The sequence below is a fragment of the Coturnix japonica genome, chromosome 11 (assembly GCF_001577835.2).
Source record: "Coturnix japonica isolate 7356 chromosome 11, Coturnix japonica 2.1, whole genome shotgun sequence".
Taxonomy (NCBI): domain Eukaryota; kingdom Metazoa; phylum Chordata; class Aves; order Galliformes; family Phasianidae; genus Coturnix; species Coturnix japonica.
The window spans coordinates 4,027,687-4,053,638 of NC_029526.1; the positions used below are offsets into that span (position 1 = coordinate 4,027,687).

General features: G+C 37.0%; 1 protein-coding gene across 14 annotated transcripts in view; it reads right to left on the reverse strand.

Moving 5' to 3' along the window:
• Positions 1–353: 353 nt before the first annotated feature.
• CHD9 (chromodomain helicase DNA binding protein 9) overlaps positions 354–25,952 on the reverse strand; it is a 77,749-nt gene continuing 52,150 nt past the window's right edge. For 8 of the 14 annotated variants that reach the window (XM_015873622.2, XM_015873621.2, XM_015873623.2 and 5 more), the window contains 26 exons: positions 25,650–25,793; positions 24,932–25,187; positions 23,947–24,157; positions 22,281–22,476; positions 21,621–21,788; positions 21,269–21,448; positions 20,428–20,538; positions 19,580–19,776; positions 18,386–18,585; positions 17,729–17,888; positions 16,933–17,022; positions 16,032–16,135; positions 15,796–15,913; positions 15,124–15,181; positions 14,800–14,842; positions 14,429–14,648; positions 14,131–14,333; positions 12,966–13,874; positions 10,910–11,073; positions 9,871–10,143; positions 8,910–9,078; positions 7,926–8,065; positions 7,260–7,481; positions 6,682–6,810; positions 4,972–5,076; positions 354–3,827 (listed from right to left, as the gene is read on the reverse strand). In XM_015873622.2, coding sequence (XP_015729108.1) covers positions 2,964–3,827; positions 4,972–5,076; positions 6,682–6,810; positions 7,260–7,481; positions 7,926–8,065; positions 8,910–9,078; positions 9,871–10,143; positions 10,910–11,073; positions 12,966–13,874; positions 14,131–14,333; positions 14,429–14,648; positions 14,800–14,842; positions 15,124–15,181; positions 15,796–15,913; positions 16,032–16,135; positions 16,933–17,022; positions 17,729–17,888; positions 18,386–18,585; positions 19,580–19,776; positions 20,428–20,538; positions 21,269–21,448; positions 21,621–21,788; positions 22,281–22,476; positions 23,947–24,157; positions 24,932–25,187; positions 25,650–25,793 — 5,634 coding nt within the window. In that variant the 3' untranslated portion in view covers positions 354–2,963. The remainder of the gene's footprint in view (positions 3,828–4,971; positions 5,077–6,681; positions 6,811–7,259; positions 7,482–7,925; positions 8,066–8,909; positions 9,079–9,870; positions 10,144–10,909; positions 11,074–12,965; positions 13,875–14,130; positions 14,334–14,428; positions 14,649–14,799; positions 14,843–15,123; positions 15,182–15,795; positions 15,914–16,031; positions 16,136–16,932; positions 17,023–17,728; positions 17,889–18,385; positions 18,586–19,579; positions 19,777–20,427; positions 20,539–21,268; positions 21,449–21,620; positions 21,789–22,280; positions 22,477–23,946; positions 24,158–24,931; positions 25,188–25,649; positions 25,794–25,952) is intronic. The other 6 variants (XM_032447129.1, XM_032447132.1, XM_032447130.1 and 3 more) reach the window with 5 other exon arrangements.

The following is a 25,952-nucleotide window of genomic DNA, read 5'->3' on the forward strand; positions in this document are numbered from 1 at the left end:
TCACCCTGGAACATAATATACATCGTTATTTCATATTAATTCAACATTTTACCAGAACCTTGACTGTACACTACTCCCTAACCCTGAACTACACAAGCGCTGCTGCAGCATCAGCTCCTTTTGTTTGTAAGACAGCAGAATTACAGGAAACCAATTGAAACTGATTCCCAGCACAGATATTCAAAGTAAACATTTGGTTCCGCAGACAGACATCCTAGCTTTCATTTTTTGTACATTCAAGAGAGTAATTTCACTTTCAGACCTTAGCACTGAAGCTCAACGTTTGCTGCTCCAAGATTCATATCTGACCTTTACACAGCGTTATTTTTTTACATATTGAGGCTGACATCATGGGTAGTCAAAGAATATGTTTAATAAAAAATAATTAAACTTCCATTTGCTCTATAGAACATCATAGAAAGTAATTCAATAAATTACAAATGACTTTTTAAGACGCTCGTTCAACTACAGAAAGCAAATTCAGACTACACAGAACACAACTGGCAAATATTGCAAATGTCCAAAAGAAAAACTGGACTAAGACTTGGATCATGAAGCTTGAAACAAGGGATAGAAATACAAGGCAATAACAGCTAAGGTTCTTTTAGTAACTACCAACACACACTTTATCATCACCTCGGATATCCTTTTAATCTTAACTTCAGTATTAGTGTAATTCTACTGAGGTTTCCTTATAACCCTTAACTTTATACAACCATTTTTGCATATAGTCTTGCTGACAGCGGGACATTTTTCCCCTTCTGGTTCAAACTGATGAAAAATAAACCCAATATATTATGTTCAAGTCTACACCAGCCTTCATTACTTGGAACTATAATTGCCTTATTACATAGAAAGAATCACTAGAATGGTAACCAAACTCACTTGAGCATAATTAGGAAAATACTTTATTTCATAAATCTGATATAAATTAGGTTTTAGCCACAAGATTTAAGATTTCTTTTGTGGGGGAAGGGTGGGAAGTGATGGTATTGTTGATGTGCTCCATCAGCAAACTAAGTTAACGACTGTCTGTAAAACTTTGGCTATTTCATAGATGCATCCTAGTTAAATAAAAGTGCTATATTACAAAGGGCTAAGTATTAAATACGCAATACTTCTTTATTTTATTCCCACAATGAAGAATTGCTACCCCCTTCTCTTGGCAGTTTTGAATTCTCACTATTGCTAAGACACTGCATGAAGGGCCGAAAGATCAGAATACTATTTGGGAGAATACGTAACCAGCACAATCCAAATGGGACTTGTAAAGTCGTGTATGACATGTAACACTGCTTCTATAATGGGGTTATTTCGCACATACAAACTTAGATTTCATTGGTAAAGTTCTCGGTTAAAAAAAAAACAAAAACAAACAACACAGTTGTTTTACTGTACAAGCAAGCAACAGAACTATATCAAAATATACAGTTTTGCTTTTCTTTTTAAATGTATCCCTTTGTAAAGCTTTTTCAATGACTCCTACTAGTACCTGTATCTATTTTCTCTTAACACTTGCCTTTTCTTGGACCGCAAATGCTGTAACAAGGGTCAATTGAAATCTCAGTCAGTTCAGAACTTCTGTAAATGTGAATCTGGGCCTCTACTGTGTCACAGTAATAGCAGCTTAAAAAGAAGGAGGAATCAGATCACACATCAAATGTTAGACAGATTTTATATAGTAAAGGGTTCTAAGGTTTTGGACTTCAACAGATGCCTTATGGCCTGTTACTGTGGTTTCTAGGAATAACTTGTCTTCCTTACTATTCAAAGTGCTTTCTTTTTTTTAAGTGGGTAACTCAGCATAACATATGAAAAGTGATATCCCAATAATGATTTGGGGTAATATTTTCTATTTAGTCAGATTTAAATCTGCAGAGAAGTTTAAACTCAAAAGGAGTTCAAAACTATCTATACTTTATTTACCATTATTAACTGGTAACTCCAGGAGGTTTTATGACATAAAACACAAATAGAAATCTACACAAACAAAGCAAACAAACAATTTTTACATGAAGTATGCAGTGTTGAAAGGTCTTTTCAGTGGCACTTTATGACAGTTTTGCCTTTTCTGAGTCTTGGGGCAACTACTCCTCATTTTGGGACTTCTAATTCTGCAGAGGGAGCCCAAAACTTTGCAAAGGTGTAAACTAAATAGATCTACGTGGTGCCAAGTAGCGTGAGACAAGACCATTTTTGGGTTGATTTCCCCTTACTGCTGTCACAGAGAACAGTCGCAGTGAGGGGGAAAGAACCCACTAACAGTCGTATCTCAGCTCAGATTTTAACATGATATACAAGATGTCTTTAGAAAACAAAACAAAACCTGAAAACAAGTAATAGAAACCAATGTAAACTTCCTAAACTAACTCAGCTGAGGTAACAGGTAGCCAGTTTAATTGGCTGATTGGGAAAAATTTATCTTCTTTTAAACACACTTGTACCTGAATTGGAAACAGCAGTGCATCACAACACTAGAGCATTTTCATGTAATTAAAGCAATGGATGGTGATGTAGATTCTACAGCTTTCATGACATTCATTAGCTGCCCAAATTATTGCTGAGTTTTGATCTGTAAATTATAAGTGTCAAGGAGGCTGTAAAACTATATTCAAATTAAATCAATAATATGCATAAAGTATTCTGTGTTCACTGCAAATATATTAAATATACAGCTCTTTCTTGAGCATTATTTTCATAAAATTAACCCCCCAACAAAATTATAATGCCTTTTGTTGTAATTTTACACCATTGTGTATTTGATAGTACATACAAGTTCAGAAACTCATGAACTTCAGGAAATATTACATGCAAAACGTCTCTGAAAGCAGTTTGCACTTCTAAACAAATACTGAAATGTTCGGTCAGTAAATCATTGATGCACTCAACACTGGGTTATTTACAATGAAATAATTAAAGAATAAATTCAAAATCAGTTCATAATTTAAGTGCAGAGTCTGGGGTCAGTCTTCATCACTAGAATCTGAATCCTCGGATGAAGACGATGTACTATCAGATCCAGATGAAGCATCTGCTTTCTCTGAACCTTCATCTGTGCTGTTTTCATTGTGAGAGCTTGGCTCTGTTCCCCCTTTGTCTTCCTGATCTCTAACCCGAGAATTTTCCTCCTTTTCTTCTGTAGGCTTGGCTGAGCCCGTGTCATTACTTTCACTGTTCTGTACATCAAAAATATTAGACTGAGACAAAGCTGGGATATGAAGATTAAGGCCTGGAGTGAGAAGCATCCCTGGATAAAGTATGTTGGACAAAAGTAATGGGTTAAGAGAGAGAGGATTGGCAGCTGCAGCAGCAGAGGATGTTGAAGGAGAGCTTGAAACAGAGTTTTCACCACCAGTATCCGTATTTTGGTCTTCTGTCCTTTCTTTCTTTATATCCACCTCTTTCAAATCACTTCCCTTTTTATCCTCTGAAATAGATTCCGTAGACTTTGTCAGAAGTCCTCCCATGCCCAGCAAGTTTGGTAATCCAGCCATCCCTGACAGCAGCATGGGGAACATGGCAGCCATGTTCTTCGCTTCTCCTCCAGTAGTTAAGCCAGCTGGCATTCCAATCAACCCTGCCGTTACTTGCAGCGACTGCAGGTTTTGCAGGTTTTGTTGTAAGGCCTGAAGACTGGACAGATCCACTCCCGGGAGCAATCCGTTGGTGAGCAGAGGGTTCACTGATACACTTGCAGCAGTGGCAGCAGCCGCAGCCGCTGTTGCCTTAGCAATCTCACTTTTGGGGCGCCTTCCCCTCCGGCTGACTTCTTCCCGTACAACAGGCCCGGTGAGAATACGGTCAAACATAACTTCTGGAAGAAATCCCTGCAAGAGAAGCAGCGTGAATCTTAATGTCTTCATAGTTCACCTTAGCCATAAACTTAAGAACAAACAATAAAGACTCAAATGCAATTCTATTAAAATGAAATTCAGGTAGCTTCTTTTTAGGGTTGCATAGTATTTACCTCACTTCTGTAAGCCCTCATTACGTAAGCACTGCATAAACACGTGCTATTTTCTCTGTAGCAGTTTTCCTTATTTGACCCTAACAATTGATTGAAAACGATAAATGAATACAGGAACAGATTTGTTTATATGCCTATGGTTGCATGGCATAAGACTTAATGTCCAGGTTCGGTTATTTGATATAGGCAAACACCCAGAAATGCTGTCCATAAACGCACACAGTTCTGTAACCTCTATGTTAACCATAGTCTGAATGTAACACTGTGCATGTACAAATACGCATAGGAGCTCACATCTGCCTACAAATGTGGTGCACTTAGATGCACTTTTTCCAAGCATCTGGGAAAAAGCTGCTCACTGACTGTAGCTTGCTACTAGCAAGAAACTTAAGACATGCAAGCAACGTGCTACTCTTACTATGGATGATCCCTACAGAAGGAATGCACGGGCAAAACTGAAGTGGCTGCACAGACCTACACCTAACAATGTATTCATATATTAACCTTGGTCTCTTCCCTCTGCAATCCCAGTGTTAGTTTCTAGCTCATAATACAACCTCTAGGAAGAGAGAAATGCTAAGAAAGAAATAGCTGTATTAATACTTGATTTACATCTCAATTGGTGATATTGATTTCTTAAAAGTAAATCAGCTACAAAGTGAAAGTACGTACTTAAAATAGTATTTATCCTCTTGTCTCTAATGATAAACTATTCTGTGAGCCAAATACCTTTCTTAAAGCCTTCAAAGTAACATTTCAGAGATTAAAATGTCACAGCATTATACAACCTTCAACTAAATCTCTGATCTCTAATTTAGGGTTGACAGTTACTGTCCCTTCTCTTCCTCCTACTCACAGCTGTGCCAGCACACCAGTTTCAGGAGCCAAGGTGGCTGAAAAAAGCTAACACTGACTCATCCTCCACATTTAATAGAATTTAATACCAGAAGTGAAAGCCTTGCCTTCCCATCATGTCACAGATATCTCATTCTGCAAATACTCACAGACTGCTTTACAATTTCTCCCCATTCAGGAGCCACTCCATACTCTGGATTTTCTTTCAAGAACCTGCACAAATCCTTCAGAGGGGGAGCAAACGCACCCCCCACCTGAGAAACAAAGACAGGAGTCAGTAAGTAGTTCTATGGAAAAGGAAGAAAGACAACTGACATTGTTTTGGCTTTTTTTTGATTCTTACATAAAATAGGACACACAGTCTTAACTAAAATTATCAACATAGCATTTAATTGATTTCTGTTGGTTCATGAAAAATAGAGTTTTGGAGAATTTGGTGGTGCAGACAAGTAGGAGGCAGTTAATAACTGAGGAAACCGAGAATAAAAACATAACAGAGAAGAAGTGAGTTTCACCTAAGGTGTGGAAATCTGTTATTAGAGCAAAAAGCCAGCATGAAAACAGGCTCTTACAGCAAGCTAAGATCAAATCTCTCATTTATTCATCATCAACTCAGAAGATTCCTCAGGGCGCAGCTTACTAGAGAAAAGTCAAGTGTCTGTTTTTCAATAGACCAGCTCCTGTACAGGTTCCTTTTCAGAGCAGCTATCTCAATGCACTGAAGAGATTAAAGACTGGAGTTCTGCTTCGCTTTCTTCTACAGGTGCCAAAGCTTCTGACCTTAACAGCAGCATAAAAAACAATCTGCTTTCTCTCCAAGAGAAAAACAAGCTCCAGATGTCAATGCAATACCTCAAAGTCTCTCACTGGATTGCTCCTCTAGGACTCCCACTGACATTCAAAGACACCATCCCATGTGTCTCTCTACAGTTCTTCCATAAATATCTATGTTCTATATACTTTTCTTGAATATCATCTTTCAGCCTCCCTGAAATCCCATTTTCAAATGCATTATGTCTTTCCCAAACTTTAAATACCTATCTGAAAACTTGTATTAAGCTGCTGATTTTCTGTCTTCCACTGTCAAGATTTTAGAGAAAAATTCCCGCTTTGGTTCTCTGTTAAGCTACTATTCAACCTAACAGTCTGATTTACAGGGGTTATATACTGGCCACCCATAAAAAAGAGAATAGGAATACAAAATAATCCAATGCACCGGATTTAAGTAATTCCAAGGGACAGGTTTTTACAAAGGATGAAATACCAATATAATGTTAATCATATCAAAAAGTTGTAACACCAAAATAAGATAATGTGGCCAAAATTAAGAACATGTGAAACTCCTGATTAGAACACACATAAATCTATTTTATATATATTTATATATATATATATATATATTTCAAATTTACAACAGGGCCCTCTTTAAAAGCATGGTTATTTTTGCTAGTCTTGAACCAAATTATTACACAGAAAATAAGAACTGTCTCTGAAAAAGTTTCTGTATCAGGTCCAATAGTTAAATTATATCAGTAAAGTGCACAAGAGCAATTTTTAACACAGAACAATAGATTTCAGGGCCATACCAATACAGTGGGCATGCCTCTGTATTAATCAATGGCACAAACACTGCAATATATGACGTGCTCAATTTGTGCTGAATGTTAACACTGAAAGTTTCTAGCAGTATCATGTATGTTTTCAGTTATAAATTGCTTGCTAGAAGATTGTAATCAACTTCCTTGTGCTGTACCAAAACCCTGCACAAAACCTTTTACTTGTGCTCAATATTACGCTTCATCATTTCAGGTCACTTTTCATCTGGAGTACATCTGAATGGGAACAGTCAATACGAATACCTTTCTTGCATTTCTTCTGTTTATGAGCTGGACACGTTCTTCACCAGTCAAACTATTAACATCTAGTTTATTAGGGTTTCGACAACGGTGTCGTTTTTGTTTGGGCCTCCCTTCATGCAGTTGCATCCTCTGTTATAAAGGAATAAAAGAAGTCAATTACTTTTCTGATATAGCTACTTCTAAAACAGTTAAGCGGCTTTCAGAAATAGTCTTCTGTTTCAGTCCAACAGAGAATGTCATAAATAATACTTCCTTGTGTTCTGTGCCACATTAATCAAGTTTTAATTCAGAAATAACATAAGAAAGCCATATGCACAACATCACCATCGTACTACTGTAATGTAGGTAATGAGAATTTCCAGCAAATCCTGTTTTGTATCACTATGCAGTAATGTTATTTTCAGCTCCTGTAATTTCTGATTAACTAATCATTTTCACTGTAATATGACGCTTCTTAGATATTTTTTAAATCCCATGTAAAACTAGAAAAGGATCAAATGTCTTTGCTCCATGTTACTTTTCTTAGCAATTGTATTTGTAATGTTTTGCTATTGAAGTTAACACGCAGGTATACTCACAGGAATACAAGCTCCTAAATCTTCAACATAGCCAGGATGTTCCTTCAGCCACCTTTCTAAATCTTTCCTTTTGGGGGCATCGTCACCTGCCAGCCTCGTCCCATCTTTTAGGTTAATAACAGGAACTGGACTCTCTGCATCAAGCACGCCTTGAGACTGCGTGTAATTGAGTGCTGGGTTTATTCCGGCAGCAATGTGGCACGAGTTAATTCCTGGATTTACCTGGAGAAATTCAAAACATGGCTCTAAACTCTCCACAGAAAGCAATCACAATTACTTCAGGTATGATATGATGAAAGCCAGAGTCCTGCAGATCATTAAACACAAACTGAAGGACTCAAAAACTGCCTTTAATTCCCTCTAAGACCAAGTCCTGTCACATGCTACAGGAAGCGTTGCTGTGCCATACACTGAGTATGCTGCTACTTACAGCTTAACAGTGGTGTTTTTACAAAAGGCACTGGTTACGTGCTACTTGTTTCACATTTGTTATGTTTAGCAAACCTCTACCAATTCTCATTTGTGTACTAATAGACAAAATTCACAACAATTTCAGATAAAACGGCTGAGTAATGACATTTTTGTTGATTGATGACAGTTACATGGAGTCAAGGATTGAACAGTTATCTGGATCTTATTTTTGGATACAGATTTAACTTTACTTACATGATTGGGCTGCTTATTTCTGTTTATAAAGAGGACATCGACTCCTTCCACGTTCTTCCTTCTCCCTCTTCTCTTTTTGAGTACCGGCTGACTATCAACTATCACTCCATTGGCGCTGGCTGCTAAGTGACTGGAAGTACCTGGGCAAATTACAGAGCAAAATTCATGTCAGATCCTTAAGTTATTTACAATGATGAGCATGTTAGAATAATAAAAGAAAATGAAATAGATACAGTATTAGGGTAACTAATTTGTGCATGCAGTATCTAAAAAACTACAAATAGCAAGTTAGGGATAATAGTTTTAGAGATGTTTTCTTATACACACATATGCTAACAATGAATTACAGCCACTCAGTCAGAACTTGGCCTAAAGGAAGCACACAGCACAAAAGCTACAGATATTTTTAATCCAAACTTTAACTGCTCAATTCAAGCTCATTTTATATTGACAATGTAAACTCACTGTTGCTTATTATGAAAATAACCTCAATGTTTGGCTGTAAGCCAAATAACTAATTCCAGACTATTGCCTTCAACTGTTTCATTACTTGAGACATGGGAAAGCATCTGAAGGGTGCGAAACAAATAATACAGGCATAAGCCTGGAATGTTTCATCTTCACTTCCTAGACACGGTATGTTCCAACTGTAAATGATTACTTACAGCATAGAGTGACGTGCTTTACAATAATCAAGGTCTTCTTGCAGGAGGATTTACCATACATAATGGAATCCTTCAAATAAATGAACGTCACAAAAACTGACTGTGAAAGCACTCAGGGTCCAATTCCACACTTCAACTTAGGTGCCTAGATTCCCTAACACACTGCACACAATTGCTCTAAACTGTGGTTTGGAGCAAATTTCACAGCCAACATCTCTCTCCACTGCATATACGTGCAGATCAACAGAAGAGCAAAGAACAAAAGATTTATTACTAATCCTTGCGCCCTTCAGACATTTTAGGAATTCACAACACGTACCTGATTCAGGAAGAGATTTTGGGAAGTTGACAAGGCTGGTTTCTGAAGCATTCTGGAGATCACGTAGCCGAGCCAGGTATTGCTGCTGTCCCAGTGCACCTTCCTCGCTTTCAAATGGCCTTTTCTGAGACAGTCCCTGCTTCTGAAAAGTCAATTTCAAACCACCTTCCTGTTAAATAAATCCCAGGGTTAGAAGTGTCTCTTCTGAAGCAGAAATGACTACTTCATAATCAGGAGTTTCTCACTTAGAAATGGTTACTCCAGAGGAGTTGAGGAAGAAGAAAAGCCATATACCAGGCCTTAAAACTAGTTCTGCTTCTCCTCTGCATGAAGGAAGCTGACCAGAAACTTCCTGGAATTGCCTATAAATTTTAGTTTACCTGCCCGCTTAAGTGGAAAAATGCAGACACTGAACTCTCTAAATAAGCATCAAATCCAGTTACAAGGGGAAGTTTCATGTATTACGTGCTATCAACAGGTCATAAAATACAGGTTAAAAAAAATAAATAAAATGAAGCATCTATCCTGCATTTTAAGTGCAGAATTTACCTGTAAACCTCCATGAAAAAGAGGAAGTGCTGGCTGAATAGGATATGCTGAAATGTTAAAAAAGAAAAGCCAAAAAGCAGAAACATTGTTCATAATTCAATGTTGTTTGTTGTTTTGTTTTTTTAAAGAAATGGCATAAAACAGGCTGGCTGAGGAAGCATCACAACAGGATTTCAATTCAGAGAGGAGAGTAATGAAGATTTCCCTCCAGAGTTTTATGAAAACTGGAAAAAACAAAACAAAACCAAACCAAAAAAGACCCCAAATCCTCAATGCCCAGAAAAAACAGACCCAAATACCCACAAACAAGTGTGTGAAGGAAGTGAGAGTAAGAGCAGGCAGCCACTTGCAGGTAAAGCATGCCGCACACCGCAATCGCAATCAGGTCCTAGGGCAATAAAAATAAACATACGTCATTGATTTTCACTGTAAACTCCTTTTCTCGTACATGCTTCTTCACCTTTGACATCTGTGGCGACTGATCATATTCTTCTTTAACACCTGCAAGAGGGGGTGTTGGTGCACTGGGCTCACTGTAATCTGTAGCTGCGCCTGGACTATCCAGAAGTTTGGTTGTGTAGAAAGATGCCACTGTATTGCTGTCATAGTTCCTTCTTGCTGAAGGCCATTTACCCTTCAACACTGTTTGACAAATACTATCAAGCCGGTTAATCATAACTCGATCCTAAAGAAAAACAGAGAAAGTATTTTTACAAGAGTAATGACACTGCACGTCACATTTATGTATGATGTTAGAAACTGCTCCGTGGTACAAACCAGAAATCAAACCCCACAGATCTTTGACTATTCAAGAACAAATCAAAAAAGCATTTTTTCAAACGTTCAAATGAAATAAAATGACTAAGAATGAAAAACAAACAACTATAGGAGTGAACTTGGCTGTGTCAGCCACAGTAATTCAGAATGACTATAAAGCTTAGGAATACTCAGTATTTAGTACTTAACTCAAAGAAGATGAGTTTACAGTAAACTAATTCTAGTTATCTTTTCCATGTACACTTCAGAATTTCAACATAAGGAATCACATAATATAAATTCTAATATTAAAGTTGTAACATCAGTGCTCCACCCAGACTATACCAAGCATTTCACAATGTAGCTGAAGGCGTCCAATTACCACTACCTAAGTCATTTTTTTATATGTAGCTAAGTGAATACTCACTCCACTTCTTACCTACTTTGAAACTACTCTAAATAACACTCATAGGATGATACAAATATGCTTCCTTCAAAGTTTTGCTTGCTATGTGAACATTCTCTCATATACAGAAATAGTTTTACTATAAATTAAACTTGAATAGAATTCTTCCCCCCCCCCCCCCCCCCATTATCTTTCCACAGCCTCTGTGACGTGGTTTTATCACATTTAACTGAATATCAGCCCACCTTCCCCAATGTACTTCATTTTCAAAGAAATATACTAAACTTGCCTTTGGCCAATAAGATGCAGCCAACATGTATCCACCTTGTAGGAGATAACTGGAATTTGGTGTCCCGTTATTCATCTGGAAGCTGTCCTGCGTCTCATCGTGTGTTGTACTCAGAGAAGCTACACTCTCTTCATCATATGCTTTTATATGAGGGGTTCCTTCTGCTAAATAAAACCACCAGTATAACTTCATGTTGGAAGTTAAAAAAACACTCAAAGTAGGTCAGGTGAGCAACACACAAAACAACATTCAGAGAAAAACCTAACAAAATTATACTCAATAACTGGTGATTTGAATACAACTACTGATTCTTTCCCAGGCATATACATTTTGTACATAGTTCTGATAAATTTTTGAGAGCCTAAAAATGAAATGATGCACACTGCAGAACAAACTGATAGGCAGTCCTTACTTACTTTAACGTATTTCATTTGCAAGCAAGAATCAGATCGAACAGAAGGATACCTACTCCAAGAATGTGGCAAACCTGTTGGGATACTAGTTATAAAACTGCCCTCATTTCTTTTATTGGATGGAACGCTGGATGCTCTACTTCAAATATCATGAAAATTATTTCTTTTCATTTTAATCACAGAGATTTTTTTTCCCTTATTAACTTCCCACTATGTCCACAGACTTCATTTTAATTCTCATCATTATTTTGCTTTTCCTCCACCTGGACAAGTTTCACCCTGACATGGGAAAACAGTTGTACTGAATGGCAGTGCTTCCAGAACAGGTAAATACAAAGTCAGCAAACAGAACAGGAGTGTTGAGGGATGATTCTACAGATCTCAAGTCTGTCCTTCAGAATGGCTATGTATAAATCATCTCATCTCTCTTAAGCGATGTTCTCAATATAAAAATTAAGCCAAAGGTTCGATGACCATCATAGAATCTTATGCCACAGAACCTGGCTTAAAACAAGCGCAGACAAAACTGAGAAAAGTTTCCCCTCATTTTCCAGTCTCTTCAATTCCAATTTACAACAAAATAACCAAAATAAAAGGAAGGCTGACTGATTTACAAGACTTTGCAATCTGAAGTTTACATGATTACTTGCATCAACAGACTGAGTTGGCAGAAAGGGAGACTAATATTTTGACTTGCAGCACATGTTTTAGTAGTCACCATTTAGAAACAGCTATGTCAGATACTCCTTCCTTTTCTCTCACTGGTTTTACATTCTCCATACAACTGTTTCCTCTGAATACAGCCTTCCACTGCTACAGGCAGCAGCTTTATCATTCTGTTTAAGCACCACTTTACTTCCCAAGAATCGTTTTCCCAACAAGTTAACTCTAAGGTTTCCATCCGTGATTTCCTCAAACACGAGGATCCATCTAATTACACAGTGCCATTTTTCCTGAGCTATCAGGAAAAACAATTAGCTTTACTCATACTGTAATGCCACTGCCTAACTTTGTTCTCTTCACTTATCTATTACCATTTGTTATCACGGGGTAGAGAAACCTTTTTACATTCTAATTCTGAACATGGATACAAGAATACAGGTTGTAGTACCTCCAAATGTAATGTGTTGAATTGTAATACCTCAGCATAAGTACACTGTTTGACCGCATCCAACTTACAAGAAAATATAGCCTACATTGCTCTTTAACTAGTACAGAAGTATTATTGCAGACTTCCTGAAAATACAATGAGGAAGCTACACAGACAGGTAAGCAAGAGTGAAAAAATAACAACAGGGAAACCAAAAGAATCTCTGCATTAAGCAAGGAAGAGAAATAGCAGTTGGGAACATACACAAAATACACTTCACAGAATACACTGGCCATTCAACTCTCCTCCCACACGTGAGCCATATGCACTGTGTGCTTGCTTAGGGAACTGGTCAACAAAGCCGAACTACCTCAATCCGAGGCAGTGAGTAAGAAGCAGAGAAAATACTGCATCTAAAATCCTCCAGCTCCCTTGAATAATCGAGTGCTTACATTTACTTCTGCGGGATTTAATGTCTTTTTTTGGACCCTTTCTATAAAAAGTCAACTTGTTCAGTTTGAAAATCGTACTTCAGAAATAAGACTACACATACCACGTTTTTGCGCCTCCTCTTCATCACTATCACTCTCTTCAGACGATGACGATGATGACGACGACGATGATGATGATGAAGATGAAGATGATGAAGATGATGAAGATGAAGATGAAGATGATGAAGAACTAGAGCCTGATCGAGAGTGTGAACAAGATGAGGAAGATGAAGAGGATGAAGAAGATGACCTGGAAGAACAGGATGATCTATCTGAGTCAGAGTCTGAGTCAGAGCTAGAGTCTGATCCTCTTTTGCTGACTCTCTGTTTTTTGGAAGCTGGGTTTGGAGTTAGAGGCTCTGTCCTTGCTGCAACCATGCGCCTGTCTGTTTCAATCTTCACACTAGGTTTGTGTTCTGTATTTTGTACTGGTGTGCCATTTTTTGGACTCAGAGGCTCAGATTTCAGTACTGTCTGCGTCTCCTCTGTAGACATAGATTCCTCTTCAGACGACTGAGCATCCTCTTTCCGATTTTCATTTTTAACTTTCGTGTCCTCAAGAGTATTCACTTTAGCATCTGGCAATCTTGACTGAGGTGTAAGAGGAGAAGCAGCTAATGCCATCTGATACTGATGCAAGAGCGGAGTAGAAGTCCTTGACAGTGCTACTTTGTTCTGACTATAGTTCCTCTGGGCAGACATAAATGAGAGTTCAGGATCACGAAGAATATGATAATCTGTCCTGCTAACCCCATGTTTAGCAGCTCCAATAAGTAAATCCCTGTCATGAGTCCCACATTCCCACCAGACAGGTAAATCTGGGTTTGGCTGACATAGCTTTAGTCGTTCAAACAACTGTGGATGTCTAAGAGCCTGTTCTCGCACCTTCCTTAGAAGCTCAATGCGATACAAAGTCCGAGAGGCACGTTCCTCTGTAATTGGTTGGATAAAAATGTTTGGGTCTACCAGTTCTGTAATAAAACACAACAGAGATGAAAAACTGGCAAAAAGCAAATATAAAAACAAAAACCACCACCACAAATCAATACCGGAACTATATGGCTTGAGTAACTTGATATATTGCCCTCTGTAAGCTTTCAATTTTACAGTTCACTTAAGATCTTTCCTTATTTTCTTCTCGATTTTAATTCTGGAAGATGTATTTCAGGATAAACACCAATAACAGAAATCAAAGAGAAAACTAAAGATACGAAAGCAGACACCCACCTTCTTTTGAGGGGAGACGACAGACTCTCCTGCACATTGACATGAATGCATACAGGTATTTCTCTAAGCTCTCATCAGTTTTCTTATGCAGCCTAGCCATAGCTCTGAATTTGGTCCAATCAAACCGTCCCCGTTCAGGATCAAATACCACTCCAAATGTGGACACAACTCTGTAGAAGTCAGCTTCTTCCCTTCTTGTCCACCTTTACCAGCAAGGAAAAAAGTAAATACTGTAATTTTCTTCACTGTATCATTTAGCTAGCAGCTATTATTTCTTCTAACTGTATAATGCATATACCTTTGCTGTCTTTCTATTTTAGCAGCCATCTTTGGATTTAGAGCAACTTCTTCATATGGAGGCTGCATCATACTAGTTTGTACTGGGAATGCTGGCTGGATCTGCTGGGCCTGCCTATTTTTACTTGTTCTTTGATAAGCTGTTATTAGGCGGCGAAGACGTGTTGTTAAGGCAGACTGAGTTGGCCAATAGATTTTGTCACCTTCCATCATTTGCCCATCTATATTAAAATGAAGTCACAGGAAAAAGAAAGAAATTAATTGTTGCTGTTGCCTATGGTTCTACAGTATGCAATCTAAATGTTTTAGCTAAAAGCCAGGGGAATCAAGCAATCAAAAATTAAGTGTAGATTTCAAATTGTGTATATTTACCTCCATCTGCTATTACTAGATCACCTGGGGATGAAACATCATCCTGTAGAAAAACAGAAGCAAAATAAAGTAAAAAAGGGACTTAGATAACTGCCCCCAAAAGGTTCATTCTAACAAATATGACAGTGAACAGTAATGCGCATTTTGGATAAGTGACTAACAAGGCACACAGCAGAATTGTACAATAATTTACAGAGAGAAACGGGGAGTAAGGCCTATGAATTCAGGTAAGTATAGAAAAATGTACTGATTTGCTCAAAAAAAAGGTGGAAATGTGACATTCTGTGAGTGTTAAAAGGAGCTATTAATAGATGCCTACCATACCTCTATGTCATCTTTAAACAATGCTGGTGCTGGTTTATATTCTGGATCTTCGACATCCCTGTTAAAATTGTAAGAGAAAAGCTTACATTCAGTCACAAACAAAACTCATTTCAATTTACTTACATACGCTACGTTTAATCTTATATTTGAAGCAAGGAAAACATTTCATGTAATTCTGACTTGAAACCTGCCTCCCCTATCAAAGCTGTTCCTTACGAGTACAGTTGCTAATATCATTGAATAAGCAAGGAATAAAGGAAGTTCTCCCTTTCTGAACTTATCAGTAATACACAAATCGATCTATGGGGGTCACTGGTTAACAGCACAAGAATGTTGCAGCACACTGAACAACCTGAAATAGATCTGTAATACTCTGTCTCTGAAAGCTTTCAAACTTGACAACTTAATGAATATTTCTATTTCAGCAGCATGAAGTACAGTCCTTTTAACACCAGGTCGCTACATTCTTCCTTAACTGTGAAATCCAGACTTAAATAGTTCTGTTACACTTCTCTTAAGTCTGCTGAACGCAGTGTTTTTCAAATCAATGACACCACACTGGTATAAAGCCAGGTAAAAAGAGAATGAAACGAAGAGAATGAAGCACGACACACACAAATTCAGCCTCTTTCACATTATTAAGCATTCACACCCAGTTTGAAGTACCCCTACCCATCAATATAATCATTTGCTCTCTGCTCAGCAGCAACTGCTTTATCATCTGGCTTGCCAACCCTTTCCAAGAAGCACAGCGCTGGGTCTGCTCTGATCGTGTTGTATTTTTCATAACCTATGAATGAAAAAAAGGCAAAAATTCAATTTTTATGGTGAACTATAAGAAAAGATTATAGCCATTTGTATTGGGGAAGAGGGGGGAGAGTACACATGCAGTCATTCATGTTACTGACCATGTTTAAAAACTCCAATTAGAAGGGATTTATCTGCCTCCTTATCCCACCAGTCTGCAGGAACTTCAGCGTGATCTGGCTCAGGGACCCAAACATCAATTTCACTACGGAGATTCACCAACAGCACCAACATCAGTAATATTCAGAGGGAGCAATACATTTCTTTTTCTTCTTTGGAATTTGTATGCTATTCAGGGTGTTCAAACTACTTTCTTCAAATACACATAACAGCACATTCCACATCCAACAAACTAATACAAAGGTTTTGAAGATTGTAAAGCTTTCAGGATTTTAAATTTTTAAATTGACTTTGGTATTTAAAAGCAACTAACAGTTAACAAATGTAAGGCCATGCTACTATGAGGCACATAAATTAATGCTATAATGTATAGCTCATCTTTTAAAACTGTTTTGATAAGCCAGTTTGGGCTTACAAAACTTAATAAGCCAAAAATTATCAGCTTCTGCATTCAACAGCTTGAGATGGACTTTTCTGTGAGTATTTATAGATGCTTTCTGAAAACAGAAGCACTTCCACAGATAAATAAAAAATAATGGAATACGCAGCACTCAGCCAGAAGTGTGCAGAAAGATGCAGGGAAAAACCTACCAGTCAGCATGTAAGGTGTATAACTTCATCTTTTACTTACTTTTCCAGTCTCTTTTATTTTAATAGTACTATATATACCTATAGATTACAACGAAATGGGAAATCAAGACTTCTTCATGTCAAGAAGATACAAAGCGTTTTGTGGACAGAGCAAATGCAAACACTTCTCTCAGAGCCTAAATATACAAATATTTGCTTGCAGCTATTCTTATTTAGGTCTGGGAAGACTTCTTCCATTTCATTTGATATGTTTAAAAATGAACAAGTAAAAAAAGCCTCCATATAGCTCACCTGGCATCAGTTCCATCAAACACTTTTTGAATTTCACTACCAATAACTTCTTGTTTTAAGTAATACAGCATTCTTACTCGAAGCAAGACCCTACAATAAAAAAAAAAACAACAAATGTATCAGTACTCTATAAACTTTATTTTTTTTCAATACCACCACAAGACTTTCAAACAGACTTCCTTCAGTTAGGAGAGGAGATATGCTCCAGTTCCTCCACCTTGCACTTCTTCACTGCTGGTGTTTCATCACCAAAAAAAATAATAAATCTCTCATCCAGAATCAGCAGAAAACTCATCACTTGCTTCATAAACTACTGTTCAGAACAAACTAGTATTTCCCTTTTCCTACACAGAAGATTCCCTTAGAAACATTTCAGTGAGCTGACAATAAACACCTTCAATATTCCCTTTCATTCCTCCTCATTTCAGAATTAAATTAACGTGGCTTCTCCTTGTTTTATCTCAGTTCTTGACTACAGCTGTATGAAGTTTGCAAGCAGAGCATGACAAGTTTTCTTATAGATTATTCCTTTATCTAAAATAAGCTCATACATGGTTACTAGTCAAGCAAGCCAGTTCACATTCTCAGCAGCCTGGCCTCTCACCATTTAAATAAATATTTTTTTGTAAAGAATAACAGAATTATTTAAATACAAACACCTAAACAATAAACACCATGAAAACTTGTATCTTCCCAGCAAAACAATAAGTATCTTAAAGTTGAAGACAATGAGGAACAAGAAGAAAAAATCTGCTCATAAAGAGTAAAAAACATTCCCACTTCAACTGCTCCTTACTTGTTGCAGTGATGTTTTATGTGCTTTTTGTATCCTTCATCTTGCAACAGATGTTCTGGATTGTATTTTCGAAGCCATTCTGCTTTGTGTATATCAAAAGTGCTAGCCTGGGTCTTCACTTTTTTTCCTTTTCTTCCTCTAGGCACAGGGGCTGACAGGCCTATATAACATAAGACATGATACAGTAACAGCAACAGGTAGGCACAGATTCCCCGTAACATTGTTACTAAACCCTGGCACAATAGGGGACCTGCAAAGCAGAAAATACAGTATCCCCACAGCCTCTCAATAGGAGGCGTCCTTTTTCTTTGTTTTGTCTCCTAGAACATCTCTCAAATATATTTCACAAACTGAATACAAAGCAGGACTGGGGGAAAGAAACAGTTGTCAACTATAATGACAAAGAACAGGTTCTTATGAATTGAAATGAAAAGAAAGCTTACACATATTATACCAATCCATTTGCAATTTTGATTTGCCATCAAAACAAAAGTAAAGCAGAAGTGAAACTTGTTTTTCCATCTATTGACATAGGTACCTGCAGTAAGTTCCATTTATTTTAAGTAGCACACTTTCAGGGAGAATTTTAAGCTGTGATTATAGCAGAATTCACAGGTCAGTATATGCGAAGGTATTTAACTGCAAAAAATACCTTACCAAGATGATTCTGCAACTCTCGTGTTTGCCCATCTTCTGTTGGAGTAATGAGATCCCATATAAAACTTTTTATTTTCTCGTCCCCTCTGTAGTGAACAAGACAGTAGGCTAAAAGAGCTCGACAAATTATCTCCACATCTTGTTCGTTTAGCTGTCTCTTGAAGCGACCATGTGATAAAATGTCTCTCCATCGACCCCACCTAGTGCAAAGAAAAACAGACAGGAGCACTTAAAGTTCATACGTTCCAGAAGCCTGCAGGCTTATTCTTTGAAAAGGAAAGCTAAAAATCCTAAAGGAACTCCACTTTTTTCTTCTGCTTAACTTACTGAGTGGGAACATGAAAGCAGTGTCCCAACAAACTGTTTAAAATTGTTCTAAGCAAAATTTGCTTGCTACGAAGAATAGTTTTAGACTCTTAAGACACAAAACTTATGCAACTCATAATGACTAACGCAGTCATTTATCTTTTCATGAGGGTGAGAGGACCTAAGATTTTATTTACAAAATGAACACATGACTTTAGTATGCTAGAAATAACTGGTAAGATTTTCAGTTCCCATTCAAACTTCATTGAAATACAAGACTTTCTATAATTACGAACAAGTCACTTACTAAGTCTTTTATTACTTTTGTTTTAGGTACTTACAGAGTCTTGAACCTACCCATATTGTATTGTAATGACTAAACCTAACCCCCTCTGCAGAAAGGTTTTTGCCTCTTTTCACTAATATTTACTCAACTGCAAATTATCAGAAAGCTTTATGCAGGCTCCGTAATTATGAAATAAGTTTGTGGTCTAATACACACACATACAAGGAGTTGTGAGTTTGTTTCTATCTGGATACTGTAACACGTAACACTATAAACACAGCCATTTATGTACCTACAGCAAAAAGCCCCAAAAGGTAAACCTTGAACTTGCAACAAAAGCAAAGATATAAAATTATAGTTACGTGATTAGTTGTATTTTATTGCAACTAGGAACTTTTGCAAGAAGTCGTAAATCTTAAAATGCTAAGGATCACATGAAACAGTAAGGAGGCTATATGTAAAAGGAATACACACACACAGACACTTACTTATTAACCAGTCAAGATCTGTATTTATCTCTGCCAACATAAGTCACTCCATAAATACAAACACATTTTAAACTTATTATTGTTTCCTAGATCTAAGAATGCTATATACCATACCCATAGACCAGTAAGTTTTTCTCCACCCGAAAGCACTCCGTCCTTCCGTATCCATTGGAACGGTCACAAGGTCTGCGGAGTTTGGGCTTCTCCTCCCCCTCGCTCTCCACTTCAGACAATTCAGCCAGCTCATCTTTTGTAGCGCTGAAGGGCCTTGTTTGTTTTCTGATTCGTGGGGTATCAATAACCAGGCTGTTCTGCAAAATTTCAAGCAGACCTTCTTAGAAAAGCTGTTGTTAAGTTGTTCTTAAAGAGGTGAATTTACTTCAAGAATGAACAGCCTTGTAACTTACTAATAGGTTTTTTGCAAAGATATCACTGAATATACCCATGTATAACACGTATAATATTTTGTGGTATTTAAGACAATAACTAAAGGTTTTGTACCATGGTGCCAGCATGCTGCTAACAAACCAGACTCAGTACCTCCTCTGAGCTGCATACTTGCACTAAATGTTAGTCTCTATCAGTAAAAATAAAGGCCAACAAAATCCTTATGGAACTGACTGCATGGGAATGTTGTCAAGCATTAGTCACAACTTCCAGTATTATAAAACTAATGTTTTGCCTTTCAGTTAGCTATTTTGCTGATTCCAGCATGGGATTTACAGTCAGAGAAAGAAAGTAATCAGAATAATTACATGCTTCTAATTGTTTTCAGATCTTAGACAAAAATAAATAAATACTATATATAATGTATCTATGGGACAACAGGGAGCTAGGAAATTACTGAAGTAGTTGATTACCCACGCAGAAACTAACCACCAAAAATTCTGCATTGCTAACTAAGAATTAAACAGCAAGGACATACTTGAAAAGAAAACAAACTACAATATGGCAGTACTTACTCGGCCACTGATAGCATCTATATCTATTTCTGCTTTTTTGGCCCACTTCTGCCAGAAGTTGGGGTCATCTAAGGAAATGTCAGTTCTGTTTCCAGATGCAACAAAGCTAGCCTGCAAAAAAATAAAACTACATCGTACTAACAGCATACATGAGACGTCTGTAGGGTTTGAATGCCCCAGTGTTGTGAAGACTGCATAACTTTATTCCAACAAAAACTCCCGAGTTGCTGCTAAGCCTTCAGAAGTTACTTAACAGTGCAAAGTAACTCAAAAGTTCTCCTCCCCCTTAGACTTTTCAATTCTGACCTACAAAGAATCAGAAAAAATCTAATGAACTTTCAGGTACCAACAGGAGAGAAAAACATTAAGCAGCAAGATTGTTCTGCTTCTAAGTTTGAATCTCAGTTACTCGAATGGAAAAAAGTAGAATCTTTTGAAGAGGTTTATCAGCATTCAGGGATTTAATCTCATGCAAAATTACTCGCTTGGGGGAAATTTCAAAGGAGTATTTAAGCTACCAACAATCAAAGCCTGAGAGCACTGAATACACTTCATTTCAGAAGGTCATTAAAAAACTAACACACTGCTTTTAGGGAAAAAAAAAAGATTCTTTCCAACTCTTGTGATAAAAAGATAGCGATGATCACATTCCCTAATAGGTTCTTCAGATTTTTACTTAATCCATGATTAGCACGACACAAAGGATCCTAAATATATTTATAAATAACACATTTTTACGTATGAATTACATACATTTATTTTTGTTGTTTTCTGTCTGCCCCTTTTTTTAAAGAACACGAACAGAACCATACTGTCAAAGACCAACTTGCTGCTTCCATACCTTGGCAAATGTGGAGCCCCTTCCTTCTGATTCAATTGTGATAGTTTTGGTACGCCGCTGCAAAATTTGGTCAATGTCTTCCTCACAGAATTTGGAGCCCTCATCTTCTTCATCCATAATGGCGCCATATGCACCCCTTCGAAGCAAGTCTTCTATTTCTTTTTTAGAGAGTTGTTGGATCTGCATAAATAAAACCCACATCAAAAAAGCCTAGGAAAATCCCCCTGAAGTGACATTTATTTCTTCTTCATTTCTATGCTTCTACAACCTAGTTACAGATTTGTAATTAGAATTTAAAAGCTAAGTCATTAATCATTAAGAGATACGTTTTTTAGAAAATAAGTCTACATACACCACCAACACTGTTTTCTCTTCCACTCATACTCTGTAAGACAGCCTTATCCAGTCCCAGCTTCAGACTTGCTCTGTCAAACATCTCTCTTTCATATGAGTTACGAGTTATCAGTCTGTAGACCTTCACCGCTTTGTTCTGTCCAATCCTGTGACAACGGGCTTGAGCCTTTTGAAGGAAGGGTGAAGAGTGGTAAGAAATCAGACTCATTTAAGGACAGCACAAGATTCAAGCAGTTTATCCTGTTCAAGCACAAGCTTAAAAATAACAGTACAAGCTTACAAAGAAATCAAGTGGCCATTTACTTAAATTCCTAAACTTGATTCGCTGCTTTACCATACACTATAATTAATTTCTATATACTGCATTACTCTAGTGCTGCCTTGGCTTTCATGTCACCAAAATCTTTATAAACCCAGACTTCATTGTGCTGTGCATGTAGAAAAGTGAACAGTTGAAAAGAGAACGTCGGAACCCGATGAAGTAATCTGGGTTTCCTCTATGTAGGTAGAAAGCACTCATCAGTAAACATGAAGCATATGCCTTAAGAACAATGTTTAAAAATTATGCAGGTTCAAAATAGAGACTGAATACTCCAAGCAATCAAACTTTTAATCCACCAAGTTTATCTCCTCAGGTCTCAATGTTCAGTGCATTTACCTGCAGATCATTTTGAGGATTCCAGTCTGAATCAAAAATTATACATGTATCTGCTGCAGTCAAATTAATCCCCAAACCACCAGCTCTGGTGCACAGAAGGAACACAAAGCGATCAGAATCTGGTTTGCTGAACCGGTCAATTGCAGCTTGCCTGAGGTTGCCACGTACTCGTCCATCAATTCGTTCATATAAGTATCTGGAAATTGTCATATGCACAGAAAATTACAAAAATACTTGTAATTTAAAGAGAAAGTAGAACGGAACTCCTGCCTGCATATCTATTTTTACAGTGAATGAAAGTCACAGCTAACTTTGATTATCAGAAGTCAGAACAGAGCTCACTTATTTGTACTACCAACACACATCAGGAAGCCCTAACATCAAATATTTAAGACAAGTTCTTTATGCATTGGAACAATTAACTGACAATACATGCCTTTAGACATGTATTACCATGACATTTATTTTGCACTACAAACTGGAGTCCAACAGGTATATTTAGAAGTTTTTCATGTGCTATTCCTGGATTGCTGCCTGTGGTACAGAAGCAGTCAGTGTACTTTTGTATTACATACCAAACTGTCTAATCATGATAGGGGTTAACCAAGTAACATTTACAAAGAAGTACTTGGTGAGCTGTCATTCAACAAACCACACACTGATTTTGTCAAGAGCAAGAGAAATAGAACAAAAAGAACTTCACAGTACCTCTCACTGCCTTTCATCAAAGGCATCAATGAATTTGACTTCCTCAACTAAAAGTGGCAAAATTAGAAGCCCAGGGTAAAACTTCTCTTATCTTTGATAATTACAAAGACTCCAATAAAACTTCAGATACCAAATAAAATGCCTGTCTTGCTTAAAAAAGAAGTACTTCCACATACTGTAAAAGGATGCTGAGTGCATATCAACTAGTCAAAAAGCTTCACAACCATTTTTCTGCTAATCAGGCATAAAATAGGAGAGCAGATAATCTACAGGACCACAGGCTATTTGGCAGGCAGCCATCTCCTACAGTCATTAATCCTGCTAAATACCAAGTCTAACCATGTGTGCACACTAACATTTCTAATCAAACAGTAGCATAAAGCAAGATTCAGCTTCTGTTGATTTCAGAAGATTGTACTTGAAGATCACAAAGTCACAGAATTGCTCAGGTTGGAAAAGACCTTAAAGATCATCGAGTCCAACCACAACCTAACCACACTACCCTAACCAACAACCTTCCACTCAATCATGTCCCTGAGCACCACATCCAAATGGTTTTTAAACACATCCAGGGATGGTGACTCAACCACCTCTCCAGGGAGCCTATTTCAATGCTTAAAAACCCCTTCTGTAAGGAATTATTTCTGATATCAATGATATTGATCAAATACATGATATACTAATCTAGATGCAGTTATATTGTTATAGAAAAGGAATCATTTCATGCTGGATTGTTAAACATTACTATAAAGTTAAAAGTAGCATGTTAATCAGAAATACAAAATACAAAATGTTAAGCTCAGTTCACGTACATAGTTTTGTGAAACTAAACCACAGAATCACATTGATTACATACAGTTAATAAAAAACACACAACTATTTTTGGTATGCTGTAGCCCACAACATCCAAAAATACGCCCATTGAGACCAATAAACTACACAGTATGCACAGTATTACCTTTTATGTATAAGGTAATCCTCCAAAATATCAAGGCAGCGCACCATTTGAGAGAAAATAAGGACCTTGTGGCCTCCTGCTTTCATTTTTGGAAGAAGTTTATCAATAAGAACCAATTTACCAGCAGACTGGATCATTGCTTGTAGATGGAAGTCTGGAGCAGTTGGGCTGTAAGTTTCTTTAAATTCTCCAAGGATTTTCTCTTCAGCACCTATCAAAGAGTATCTCTTAGTATCAACAGGCATAAGCTACATAAATCTCTAGGTACAGGAATAAGCTACTAAAAAAGCCACAACAATGCCTGTACTCTATACATCCCTGATTAGACACTGATGGAGACAGAACACAGTGCTGGAAGGACCTGATGTTCATCAAGAACATCTGTTTCTAAAGGTTTTTTTTTGAAAACAAGTCTTACATTTTTAAGGAGAGCAACACTGGAAAAAAAAAAACAAAACATCTAAAATCAGATGAGTATCTCTAAATCACACAGTGAAAAATACAACTTGTTCAAGTGTTGGGTGAAAAAGTCATTTAAAAAGTCCTTTTTACAGCTGAGATATTTGAAGTAAGACACGAGTCGTTAGTGGTATTTTTAAGACGTTTTCTGAAGTCCCAGTATGACTGAAAACACAGTAAGATCTAAGAACTTCAGATGCATTTTCTTGCAAGTAGGAAAAAAACTAATAAACTGAGTGAGAAAAGCACAAAACACTGAGACAGATGATGTAATCTGCAGGAAGAATATGTTTTATAAGTTCACCCTAAATGCTGTTCTCAATGATGTTTTTAAAAACATGTATATTATTTTCATAAAATAATCACAGATATCTTGGGAAAGCATACAAAAAAGTTCACATTTTGGGTCTCAAACATGCAACTTCCTTATATCTATCAAAAAATACTTCCATCTCATCAAGTAGTTTAAATAAAGTGCAGAAATAGTTCAAAAATTGAATGCAATTTTGATTACACATATACTTACCTTTGATGAGATAAGGATGATTGCAGCATTTCCTTAGTTCCATCATAGTGTTAACCAAATTTGGTACGTTTGCTTGCCCAGCTCCTTTAGATAAGAAAGCAAAGTTTTTCTCCAAGATTGCTCGATAGTATTTCTTCTGAATATTAGTTAGTTCTACTTCAATTATTGTTTCTTCCTTAGGAGCCAGCTTTTTTTCTACATCTTCCTTTAATCGCCTGAGCATCATGGGTTTCAAGATAGCTTGTAATTTCTGAACCTGAATGAAACAGAAATTTTTCAGAACACATGAAGTGCAGTTAAATTCAATTACTTTGTTTTACATTTATACTGCTTTTTATTTCTAAGCTTATATAAACTGCTTTCCAGACAGGATAATATCATCTTATTTTTAACCTCAGATTACTAAAGAAGTGTTTGATATACCCCAAAAACATCACGCCTGCAAACTGCCTGAATGAAGCCCGAAAATTTCAGTTTTTATATTTCTCCCTATTCACTTACTGTATTTACAAAGTCTATCCAAAAATGTAAAAAATAACATCAATTAAAATTCTACAATTTATTCACTGCTTTAAAATTTATCAGAGTATTTTCCAAGTCATGTCAATCTCTAACTGTTGCTAATGCTGTAGGAGTTATGATTCAAGCCAGAAGTTTCTCCTACAAGTCACCTGCTCAAATACTCAAACCCAAGATGAACTAATTCAACATGCATTACCTGTTCTTCTGTTTTAAGGTCTCCAAATTCTTGCATGAACGTTGATTCAGCAGGAAAACGCAATGGTTCAAGAAAATGAAGAAGACTAAATAACTCTTCTACCGTGTTCTGCAGTGGCGTACCAGTTAACAGCACTTTATGTTCCTACAGAAAGAAACAAAAAATGGCTTATGTGCAAACACTAAAATTTTTCTGTCATGTTCAAATGTCATAACCTGAAATTAACAGCTCTGTATTTTACTAAGTATACAGACAGATGGATTAGTAGTAGATAAACAGAAAATATTTTCAACTAGTTTTTCT